We start from the raw sequence: 12,388 nt of genomic DNA, 5'->3' as shown, positions 1-12,388 counted from the left end.
ATTAGGTATGTGGCTGTATGCACGGACCATACAACAACTTTTTAGAACACAGCTGAATGTTATTCTATAAACTATATATATCCCATGATACCTGGCTTCAGTATCCCTTGACAAAGCCCTAGTGGGCGAAACGCGCGTCGGGTGTGGAGTGGTCTGGGACATTTGGCCTTGCGGCCTACACGGTCTGTATGCTAATACTATTGCAGTAATGTATCTTTTGCATCACTCATGGGCCTATATGTTCACTATATCTCTGTAGGAGGGTTACAATTGTGGCATGACATTTTTGCTATTATAGCAACATATTTAGTTTTGTTATGCTACATTTGCTATATATCCACTGCTCTATATATATTTCTGGGCCTATGATCCTGCTAGATATATCCATTCGTCTTTTATGGGCATACCTTCCACCTTTCCCATTCTCACTCCTATTTATTGGGTAACTCAGTTGCCCCCTCCATTTTTTCTATATATTTTGTATATTATATGTTGTATTGTTATATGTGGATTTTATGTAATAAAACCTTTTTCTATTTTCGCTTAAACTTGTTTACCTGGTGGTTTTTTGTAATTTTTCAGCGTTTTTATTTTGCTTACTTCTATAGCTCCATCACATTCCACATTGCTTTACAGTTATTGACGTTGACTTTGGTCGCAGCTTCTGAGATGTGACTAATGTAAGTAAAGTCACCCTGTGACCTAGGCCTGATTTATAGTCACAAAAAAATTGTTTTTGGTTGTTTTTTTTTTTTGCAAGAAGTTGCAACAACCCCCTTGGTCACAATTCATTTAAAGATTTGCAAGACGACAATGTGATCTTTTGGTTGCGCAATGGGAGTCGCAGTCAGCTAGTCTAAGGCCAGCTAAAGACGAGAGAAATAATGAAATCACACTAAGACGCAAGATTATTATTTATTATTTTCCAATGTTTAATGCCTGTTCTATACATTACATCCCATTAAGTCCCTAAATATATCTAAACATCAGGAATTATCCATTGGTTTTTCTTTTCAAGATATAAATGACAATCTATCCATATCACTTGCTATAAATAACCTAAAATAAATCCAAGCGAAATGGTCTTCAGTTCTCATGTCTTCCTGGCGTCTTGTAGGAAGGTCTTGAAGATGTGCTGAACATCCTATTCTTCCAGCTGTAAAACAAAGAAATTGTAGCAAAAAGCAAAAATATATCCACATCTGGCGTACTTGTACATCCTATACTACTTCAAGAAGGCTTAATGTCTTAGGGTGCATGCACACTGAGTAACGCCGGGCGTGTATGAGAGCCGTACACGCCGGCATTACGGCAGACTGCCGAACACTTCCCATTCACTTCAATGGGAGCGCTCGTAAACGCCGCTGTTACGAGCGCTCCCATTGAAGTGAATGGGAAGTGTTCGGCAGTCTGCCGTAATGCCGGCGTGTACGGCTCTCATACACGCCCGGCGTTACGTAGTGTGCATGCACCCTTAATGGCATAGATTCTTATTGAATTGTATAGACAGTCTTACCCATTCGCATCCCCGTGGGGCAGAGCTATTGGGCCGACTGCTACCTAAAGAAAATGGCAGCGCAGGTGGAAACAAGGGGGCGTGCAGGGAAGTGGGTGGCCGCAGGGGGGAGGGGCATGGGCCCGTGACTGAGGAAGGGGCAGGGGATGGGAGGGGCCGAGGCCAAACAGTAGGTAGGGAGCCCACGGGGGCAAGTGGGAGACAAGGGGATGCGGGGCCACGCAGCGGATGATACACACCAGCAAATTGCTAAATATAGCCGGCTCAACACCAACCCGCAGACAAAGTCGCGGGCAGAGGCTAGTAAGATTATATATAGGGACATATGTCATTAGAGTACATAAAAAATACATGTTAAGGCCCCATGCAGCTTTTTTTTGGTGTGTTTTTTAGAGACAAACCCAAAAATGGCTACAAAAGGATTGGGAAAAATATAGGAAATTCCTATTCTTTATACTGTTTGCTCAATTCACTGCAACAGAATCTGCAACGAAAAATAAGCTGCGTTTCCGCAACGTGTGGCCTTAGGCCTCGTTCACATCTGCGTCGGTAAATGTTGGACTCCTGCCGACATTTAGTTGATAATTCATCCTTGGATAGGTCATCAATGAATAAGTCCTACAAGACTCCTTTAGACTAAGGCCTGGTTCACATTGGTAATACATTCGGGGGAATCCGCATGGGGATCCTCCCGAACAGACTACCGAACGCATTGACAAGCGGTCTGCAGTGAAAGCACATGGACCCTATAGACTATAATGGGGTCCGTGTGCTTTCCACAAGGAACATACGGACAGAAAAGTAGTTCACGATGTACTTTCCTGTCCGCATGATTTGTTATAGTCTATGGAGTCCGTGTGCTTTCACTGCACACCGCTTGTCAATGCGTTCGGTAGTCTGTTCGGGAGGGTCCCCATGCGGATTCCCCCAAATAGATTACGGATGCAGATATGAACCAGGCCTTAGCCTAAAGGAGTCTTATGGGACTTATTTTTGATGACCTATCCATAGGATGGATCATCAACAAAATGTCGGCAGGAGTCCAACACCTTTTACCTCTCGCTGATCAGCTGTTGAGTGCGAGCGCTTCAGGACTTCAGCACAGTGTTGTACACTTTTTTTTCCCCCCGTAGATTGTGAGCCCCACATAGGGCTCACAATGTACATTTTTACCTATCAGTATGTCTTTTTGGAATATGGGATGGAAATTCATGCAAATACGGGGAGAACATACAAATTCCATACAGATGGTTTTATGCCCTTGGCGGGATTTTAACACCAGGACTCCAGCGCTGCAAGGCTGCATGCAAGAAGACGGAAACCACAGACCGGGTCCGGCCGTGAGCGGTGGTGAGTGTTTTATGCTCTCCACTGCAAAACCGTTTTTTTTAAATCCAGACACAGAGTACTGCATGTCCGACTCTGTGTCCGGATTTAAAAAAACGGTTTCGCGGCGGAGAGCATAAAACGTTCACTGCCGCTCACGGCTGGACAGCTTTCTCACCCATTCAAATGAATGGGAGAGAAAGAGTCCTGCAGGTTTCCGTATCCTGCTTCTGTTTTGTGCAGGAAACGGAAACCTGCAGAACGGAGACCGGGCGCAGATGTGAACGAGCCCTGAGACACCGTGTGGCTCCGGTGTTGTATACTTTTGTAGCTGCAATGTTTGATATCACAGCTTATCCCCTTCACTCAAATAGCACTGAACTGTGATCAGGGCTTGTGATGTCACTACCGGGAGCTTCAAACAGCAGATCAGCAGGGTTCAGGGGTATCCTAAGGATAGGTCATCAATTTAGAGGTCCCAGAGAACCTCTATAAAGAGAGGTAAAATTTAAAAAAAAAATAAAATAAATTTTTTTTGTTTACCTTTTTAGTCTTGGTGTCTTTTTTATGTTCTCTTAAGTAGAGCAAGGCAGATCCCCTCAAACTAGGATACGGTTTATATTTTGAAAAAATCTTAGTCTGTCTCATTCTATCCATTTCTGTATATGAAGGTCTCTGCTCTTCCACTATAGTAGGGTAGACATTGCTTGGAGTGTGTAGATGGGTTTCCATTTTGGGTCCATGAAATTCAACCGTCTTCATAGTGTCCAATGCCAATTTTTTGATGAGGCTGTGAGTTTCAGGTTTAAGAAGTGGGTTATGCTTTGTAAAGAAGACAATGATTGCTTGGTCTTTGTTGATTTCATGGAGAGATACATCTCGCTTCCTTCTTGAGCGCTCATGGTCAGACATGTCTTCTGACTTCAGACCTCCTTCTTGATGGATGGTCGGTTTCTTTCCCCACAGAGGACTTTGCTCTATCATCTTAGTGACATTGAATGTTGTCCATGAAGAATTCAGTTTATTGGGTAGGTTTGTTGTAACCGATCCTAAGAAGAGTTTGTTGCCACCACTGTTGATGTGGTAGATGTCCACTGTAACATTGCTGTATGTTGTGAAAGGTGGAAGATAAACCTGAAGTTCAACCATTCGCAGTTCATCATTTCTGGAGACCGTAGAAAAGTCAAACGTCAACGACCACCGATTGTCTTCCACAATGAAATCTGAAAGGGAAATTGAGACGTTAGCAACAGTACCTATACATCTATGTTTCCAAAAAACAGTGTGCACTCCCTACCCAAACATTTGTGTTTTTGAAAAAAGCAGCATGTCAATTACAGTCCTATGAAAAAGTTTGGGCACCCCTATTAATCTTAATCATTTTTAGTTTATTTTGGTGTTTGCAACAGCCATTTCAGTTTGATATATCTAATAACTGATGGACACAGTAATATTTCAGGATTGAAATGAGGTTTATTGTACTAACAGAAAATGCGCAATATGCATTAAACCAAAATTTGACCGGTGCAAAAATATGGGCACCTCAACAGAAAAGTGACATTAATATTTACTAGCTCCTCCTTTTGCCTCTAGTCGCTTCCTGTAGCTTTTAATCAGTTCCTGGATCCTGGATAAAGGTATTTTGGACCATTTCTTTCTACAAAACAATTCAAGTTCAGTTAAGTTTGATGGTAGCCGAACATGGACAGCCCGCTCTCAAATGATCTGAAAACAAAGATTGTTCAACATAGTTGTTCAGGGGAAGGATACAAAACGTTGTCTCAGAGATTTAACCTGTCAGTTTCCACTGTGAGGAACATAGTAAGGAAATGGAAGACCACAGGGACAGTTCTTGTTAAGCCCAGAAGTGGCAGGCCAAGAAAAATATCAGAAAGGCAGAGAAGAAGAATGGTGAGAACAGTCAAGGACAATCCACAGACCACCTCCAAAGAGCTGCAGCATCATCTTGCTGCAGATGGTGTCACTGTGCATCAGTCAGCAATACAGCGCACTTTGCACAAGGAGAAGCTGTATGGGAGAGTGATGAGAAAGAAGCCGTTTCTGCACGTACGCCACAAATAGAGTTGCCTGAGGTATGAAAAAGCACATTTGGACAAGGCAGCTTCATTTTGGAAACAAAAATTGAGTTGTTTGGTTATAAAAAAAGGCGTTATGCATGGCGTCCAAAAAGAAACAGCATTCCAAGAAAAACACATGCTACCCACTGTAAAATTTGGTGGAGGTTCCATCATGCTTTGGGGCTGTGTGGCCAATGCCGGCACCGGGAATCTTGTTAAAGTTGAGGGTCGCATGCATTCCACTCAGTATCAGCAGATTCTTGAGAATAATGTTCGAGAATCAGTGACAAAGTTGAAGTTACGCCGGGGATGGATATTTCAGCAAGACAATGATCCAAAACACCGCTCCAAATCCTCAGGCATTCATGCAGAGGAACAATTACAATGTTCTGGAATGGCCATCCCAGTCCCCAGACCTGAATATCATTGAACATCTGTGGGATGATTTGAAGCGGGCTGTCCATGCTCGGCGACCATCTAACTTAACTGAACTTGAATTGTTTGTCCAAAATACCTTTATCCAGGATCCAGGAACTGATTAAAAGCTACAGGAAGCGACTAGAGGCTGTTATCTTTGCAAAAGGAGGATCTACTAAATATTAATGTCACTTTTCTGTTGAGGTGCCTATACTTTTGCACCGGTCAAATTTTGGTTTAATGCATATTGCACATTTTCTGTTAGTACAATAAACCTCATTTCAATCCTGCAATATTACTGTGTCCATCAGTTATTAGATATATCAAACTGAAATGGCTGTTGCAAATACCAAAATATTTAGAACTAAAAATGATTAAGATTAATAGGGGTGCCCAAACTTTTTCATAGGACTGTATAGTTGCAGAAATGCTGAGTTTTTCCCTACATAGATTGTGTTGCGGAAACTCCACAGAAACGCCGCAAAAAAGCATCAAAATCCACAGACATAAACTCACTGTTTTGCTTGGTTGAGGCTCAGGCCACATGGGCCGGAACCGTCGCGCTAAAGCTCTGAGGGAACAACCACAGCGTGAATGCATTGCGGTTCTTTCCGCAGAGCTTTGAACAGAAAGTTCACAGAATTTTCCTCTGCGGACTTTCTGCAGAGAAAACACTGCAGTTTCCGTCGTGGAAAAATATGCGCATGTACATGCGTTTTTCAGTTTTGTACTTGCGGAAATTCATATGAGTTTTCTATTGAGTTTTTCCATCGCGTTTTTGTTCGAGTTTCTCATGTGCAATAAAGGTAATTGAAAGACTATGTTGAAAATCCTAAGGAATTATGGTCCTCTGCTGCTTAGGCCGGGACCTCACAAGCCAGAAACGCCGCGATTTGCCCTTGGCATAAACGCCGTGGGAAAAATCGCGGTGTTTTACTGTACTTACAAAATGGATGGGATTCATGTGACTCCTATCCCCACTTTGTGGAAAAAATCGCAGCGTGGACACGCTGCAATTTCCAAAACCATTGCGGTTTTAAAAATCTCAGCATGTCAATTATATCTATGGAAACGCCGGCGACTTCCCCATAGATATAATTGTAACAAAGTCCGCGGAGGAAAATTCCATGAACTTTCTGTTTAAAGTGCTGCGGGAAGAACCGCAATGCGTTCACACCACGGTTCTTCCTGCAGAGCTTTAGTGCTGCGTTTCCGGCCCGTGAGGCCTTAGCCTTTTTTCGTTTTTTCTCTACTGTCTTAGTGGTGAAAGGCTGTTGTCTTGATTGGTTGCCAAACGGGACCGTGGCATCTAAATTGTGCAGGCGCCGCCATTTTTCAACGATTGCTGCCCTCCAGAATGTCAGCGGAGGGTGGTGATCGATTGCTATGACAGCTGGAGCCTATTGAAGGCCGCATGGCTTGTCATTGCATTAGCTCTATTATATAGTCTGATAGAACTGATGGCATTTTGCTATTCACTGCAATAGAGTAGTATTGCAGTGAATAGTATGAGTGATCAGACCCCATAGGTTTCAAGGTCCTCAGGGGGTCAGATCATAAATGTAAAAGAAGAAATTTTTTTATTTTAAGTATAATAATCTCTGCCGCAAAACTTCTTATCCCTCTGCATTGGAGAGACACCAACCCACCATCACTGGCCCAATGGGTTCTTAAAGTTTCGGACATTTGTAGGCTAGAGGAATTGGCCCATTGGCTCACCATGACTAGATCTTCATTCTTGAAAACGTGGTCCCCCTGGTTGGTGTCCAAGGGGACCTTACTGTCTGACCTTTTGCCTGCTATCTCACCCCCTGCCCGTTAGATCCCCACCCCACCCCCGGGCGGGTGCCTGTGTGTGAGTATGTATGTATGTGTGTGGTATGTATGTGCATGTGTGTACGCATGTATGTGTACGTGGGTATATATGTGCATGGTTCGTATGTGTTTGTATGTATGTATGTGTATATGTATATATATATGTATGTATATATATGTGTATGTATGTATATATGTATGTATGAGTGTATATGTATGTGTATGCTAAATATTCTATATGCTCGATATACTATACATTATCTATGGTCTACAATACCTATTCTTTGAGTATATCTATTGTTTATACCCACTATGTCCGCTCCCTGGTCCTGTACTCTGTACTCGGTGTTCTTCCCTTCACACATACACATATACATCTGCAAAATCGCTACAAACCATTGATTAGCCATGGCTCTGCCGTTGATAATTAACGTCAATGCTGATCTGCTATTCCGTAAATTTTTGTAATATCTCTGTTCGATGTATTGTCTCTGCTGTTCCTGACCCTTCCCTTTGCTCCACCCATTACCCCTCCCCCCACCTCACATCCACCCTGTTTTTACCACCTGTTTTTGGTTACCTCCCCATGAAAATGAAAAACGTATACAATGTCTGCTCTTATATGATTGTTTCCTCCTGTTATCTAGTGCATTGTATTCAATAAAAACAGTTTTCAAACAAACAAATACGATATAAATTTGGTATCGCTGTCCTACTGATTCACAAAATACAGGTTAACGTTATTTTTACCACACAGTGAATGCTGTAAAAATTAAACCCATATGAAATTGGCGCAAATGCATTTTTTCTCCAATTGCACCTCATTCTGAATTTTTTTTTCAGATTCCCAGTACATTGCACAGCCTATTGAATGACGCCATTACAAAGTACAATTTGTCCCGCAAACAATAAGCCATCATATGACTCTGGGAACTGAAAAATGAAAAAGTTAGAAATGTGAGGAGGGAAAAACGAAAATGTGAAACCGAAGGGGTTAATGTTGTTTATCCCGTATAGTGAAAAAAAAATAAATCACAATGCACAAATTAATCTGTTTTGGTCACTTTGCTTCGCTCAAAAATAGCAATAAAAAGTTTAATATGTACCAAAAAAAACTATAAGCTTGCACCACAAAAAAGATTCCTCTCATGGATTTGTCAACAAAAAATGTAAAAAGGTTATGGACATTGTCCCAAGGTAAATCGCTTACTCTAAGATCACATCTGCATTTGGGTTTCTCTTCCCCAAGTGGACCTGGTAAGCAGAAACCCAATCTGCCTACAAAGCGGTTACCTGCGGAAAACCCGCGGACCCCCCACCTAGAATAATGTGCAAAGAAAAGTCAGCATTTTTCAAGCTGATTCAGGGATGGAATCGCCTAATGCAAACAAGCACTGGTGTGAACCCAACAAAAAAACTGTATTTTGTAAAAGTGGTCAGACATAATATGGCTAATGATTCGGCGGAGAAAATTGCCAGGTCATTTTTAATGCAGAGTGAACGCCATAAAACCCAAAATACAAAAAGACAATTGTATGTTTTTTCACATGAACCCCCAAAAACATGAATAAATGCTCATCAAAACCTATATGTACCCCAGTTAAAAGTCCAGCTCGTTGTACACAGAGTAAGCCCTCATACTGTGTGCCAGCATGACAAAATCTAAAGTTATTAGAGATGAGCGAACACTGTTCGGAACAGCCGTTCCGAACAGCACGCTCCCATAGAAATGAATGGAAGCGGCCGGCACGTGGGGGGTTAAGCGGCCGGCCGCCGGCGAAGTCAGCGTCACAGGTGCTTCCATTCATTTCTATGGGAGCGTGCTGTTCGGATCGGCTGATCCGAACAGTGTTCGCTCATCTCTAAAAGTTATGAATTTTGGAAGGTGGAGAGAGACCCACATTGTGAAAGTGCAGCTTTTTTTATTGCACATTTTGCTGCGGTTTTTTAAGCCAAAGCCAGGAATGGCTACAAAGGGAATGGGGACTGTATAGGAAATTCTTAGACTTATCTCTTCTGCTTAGTTCACTCCTGGCTTTGGCTCAACAAACCGCAACAAAAAAAGCTGCGTGTCCGCAACGTGGGGCTTCAGCCTAAGGGTCACCAAGCCTCAACAACCAAACCATCCAGCATCCTTAAGGAGCTAAATTGTCTACCAAGTATTACTTCATGCCAATATCAACCTTAAATCCTCTTAGTTCTAATAAATCTGTTATCTATTACTCACAAAAGGAACCAAAATTTGAGAAAAATTTCAAATGTCACCAACAAAAAGCCAAAAGGACCATAGTCAACTACTATACTCACTCTTTGCCGTGAAACTCTGGATGATATCTGATTCCTCCAAGATCTGCTCTTCTGGCCTGTAATTTCCCTTCTTATTACTCATAAGGGTTTGATAAAGCTTCATCATGTAAGAAGGAATCTTATTTCCCTGAGGATGGTTGCTACTTCTTGCAGGAGTTCTTGGCAGAGGAACAAGTCTTCCTGGTATCAAGGAGATAAACATAATGTATAAGATGATCTTCATGGACACCTTTGAAGAAGACTCCTCACTGCCGATATCTTGGTAAGTTTAGTTCAGGTAGTTCTGTAGTGAAAGAAACAAATAGTCTTCAGCAATTCTTGAGTTTCTATATTGGTCAGACATGAAGTGTATGGCATCTTAACTTGACTGAAGCTTTTATAGATCCACACATCAAAAGCTTCACGACTTGAGATCAATCATCGTCATGTTCCTCGTGCTAATGAGACTGGTAGAAGAATGACTGATGTTTGTTTATCCCCATGATCTCCTTAAGGGGAAGGTGATAAAGTTTTGATTAGTTTTGGATTGTGAAACTACTGGATGAATAGTGTTTTCTGTGTCCATAGGAAAGATTTTTTGGAATCAACTTGGCTTTCACTTGTTGCTTGGATCTGGAGATGGCCAAAGCCCACAAGTTTTTTTGTTTTATTTTTACCAAATATTCATAGGTCACCCATCTATTTCTTTTTCACTGGAACCATCTATTAATTTACTCGCAAATTTAAAGGTCTATTGTGCACCTACCATAAGGTCATAATGTAAAAAATTATTCAAAAAAATTAAAAAATAAAGTAAAATTTAAACTTATTGTCACACCTACATCTCAGGCAGTGGCGTAACTACCGCCATAGCAGCAGAGGCAGCTGCGACAGGGCCCGGGACATTAGGGGCCCGGTGACAGCCGCTACCGCTGCTATCATTATATTCGAGGGTCTTTTCGGACCGGGACTGGCAGAGGTAAAAAACATGAAAAACACTGTTACTTACCTCTCCACGATCCTGGCCAGGCCTCTTTTCTGACGTCACATGAAGCCGGCCTGCGCCCCGGGTCATGTGACGTCCGACGTCATTGAAGAAAGACAGCAGTGGAGGCCGACAGCGTAGGAGCTGGGGGACAGGTAAGAAACAGTAGGTTTTTATGTTTTTATTCCCCTGGGTCTCCGATTATTATACTCTGGGGTCTGAAAAGACCCCAGGGTAAAATAATTGTTTATGGTTGTCCACAGTGGGACATAATACTGTGTGTAGGGGCCACTATGGGGGATAATACTGTGTGCAGGGGCCACTATGGGGGATAATACTGTGTGCAGGGGCCACTATTGGGGATAATACTGTGTGCAGGGGCCACTATGGGACATAATACTGTGTGCAGTGGCCACTATGGGGCATAATACTGCATGCAGGGACCACTATTGGGGATAATACTGTGTGCAGGGGCCACTATGGGGGATAATACTGTGTGTAGGGGCCACTATGGGGGATAATACTGTGTGCAGGGGACACTATTGGGGATAATACTGTGTGCAGGGGCCACTATTGGGGATAATACTGTGTGCAGGGGCCACTATGGGACATAATACTGTGTGTAGGGGCCACTATGGAGGATAATACTGTGTGCAGGGGCCACTATGGGGGATAATACTGTTTGCAGGAGCCACTATGGGGGATAATACTGTGTGCAGGAGCCACTAAGGGACATAATACTGTGTGCAGGAGCCATTATGGGGGATAATAGAGCGCGCAGGAATGCATAGGAGGAGGTTGGTCGAGGTCTTCGGTGTCGGTCGGGGGGGGCTCATGTCAAAAGTTCGCCACTGGGCCCTGCCATTCCTAGTTACACCACCGATCTCAGGTTCTAGGTTCTAGCCTTGTCCTCTCAGGAACACACAACTGTGTTACCTACATGAAAATGACCAGAATGAAGAAACAATTTTACATTTTTGTGTTTTTTACTGTGCTATAAAAAAGTGAAAAATGTGGAAAAAAAAACCCTCAATTCAAAGCAAGTGTTAAATATCCTAAATTGTCTTCTCTTTGCTCTGTCACTCCTAAATGCATGTTTAGTATGTCTCATAAGTATCTAAAAAAAATTGTCTTTTTAATATACACTTGGGGAGAGGAGGCCTCAAAACAATGACATTTCGGGGTTAATTTTTTCACCTTTTATAGTCTATAAGACAAGTTTTGTCTCCTATTCTCTGTAAACTATTGAGTGGTTTGATGTAATATGCATCTATTTCTCCTGCGAAGTAATTGCCAGTTGTCCTTGCTCTAGAAGAAGGAAGGTCTCTCAGACTCCTAATATGGTAGACCTCTCCATATACCTGGTGATATCACGTCGCCCTAGAATAACATCCAACCCCCTTTTGACTGAATTCAATGAACCAAAAATCACATCATCCTGTGGCCGAGTGTCCCACAGTCTCACTGCACTTACCATAAAGAGACTATTTCTATGCTGATGGACACATAATCTTTCCTCTAGTCATGATTTAATGTCTATGAAAATTTTATCAGTCTTTACTGACCTTTGATATGTTTGTGAACGCTAATTAAATCACCCCAATGACTCTTTGTTTTGCACACAGTATTCTATGACGTCTCCTTTTGCAGCAGCTGTCTGGCACTGGTTGCTAACATCAATGACAGCGTTCACTTAAATGCTTGGCTTTTTTACATTCAGTGTGTACAAATGAAATGTTTTAACTTTTTATCTGCCTACATCCTACTATGTGTAATTTTGATTTGTTGTTCATGCACATAGAGATATTATGCTCCTCCATGCTAGTAGCGACCTCCTAGGGGACTTGAACCCCAGGGTGTCTGATCACTAGTACAGTAAATTAGCAGTATATTAAGAAACCCATTCACTTCTTTTACAGACTTCCTATGGCTGCTATTGGCAGGACTGGGGAAACCCCTTTAAGA

General features: G+C 42.3%; 1 protein-coding gene across 1 annotated transcript; it reads right to left on the bottom strand.

Moving 5' to 3' along the window:
• Positions 1–851: 851 nt before the first annotated feature.
• Positions 852–9,886, bottom strand: LOC142204473 (nodal homolog 3-A-like). Its single transcript, XM_075275785.1, has 4 exons — positions 9,864–9,886; positions 9,460–9,707; positions 3,386–4,065; positions 852–866 (listed from the first exon to the last, which is right to left on the bottom strand). The coding sequence occupies exons 1-4, from the start codon at positions 9,884–9,886 to the stop codon at positions 852–854; spliced, it is 966 nt and encodes a 321-aa protein (XP_075131886.1).
• Between the last annotated feature and the right edge of the window lie 2,502 nt (positions 9,887–12,388).

The sequence above is a fragment of the Leptodactylus fuscus genome, chromosome 5, assembly GCF_031893055.1.
Source record: "Leptodactylus fuscus isolate aLepFus1 chromosome 5, aLepFus1.hap2, whole genome shotgun sequence".
Classification (NCBI taxonomy): Eukaryota; Metazoa; Chordata; class Amphibia; order Anura; family Leptodactylidae; genus Leptodactylus; species Leptodactylus fuscus.
This window is presented reverse-complemented; position numbering and strand designations above follow the sequence as displayed.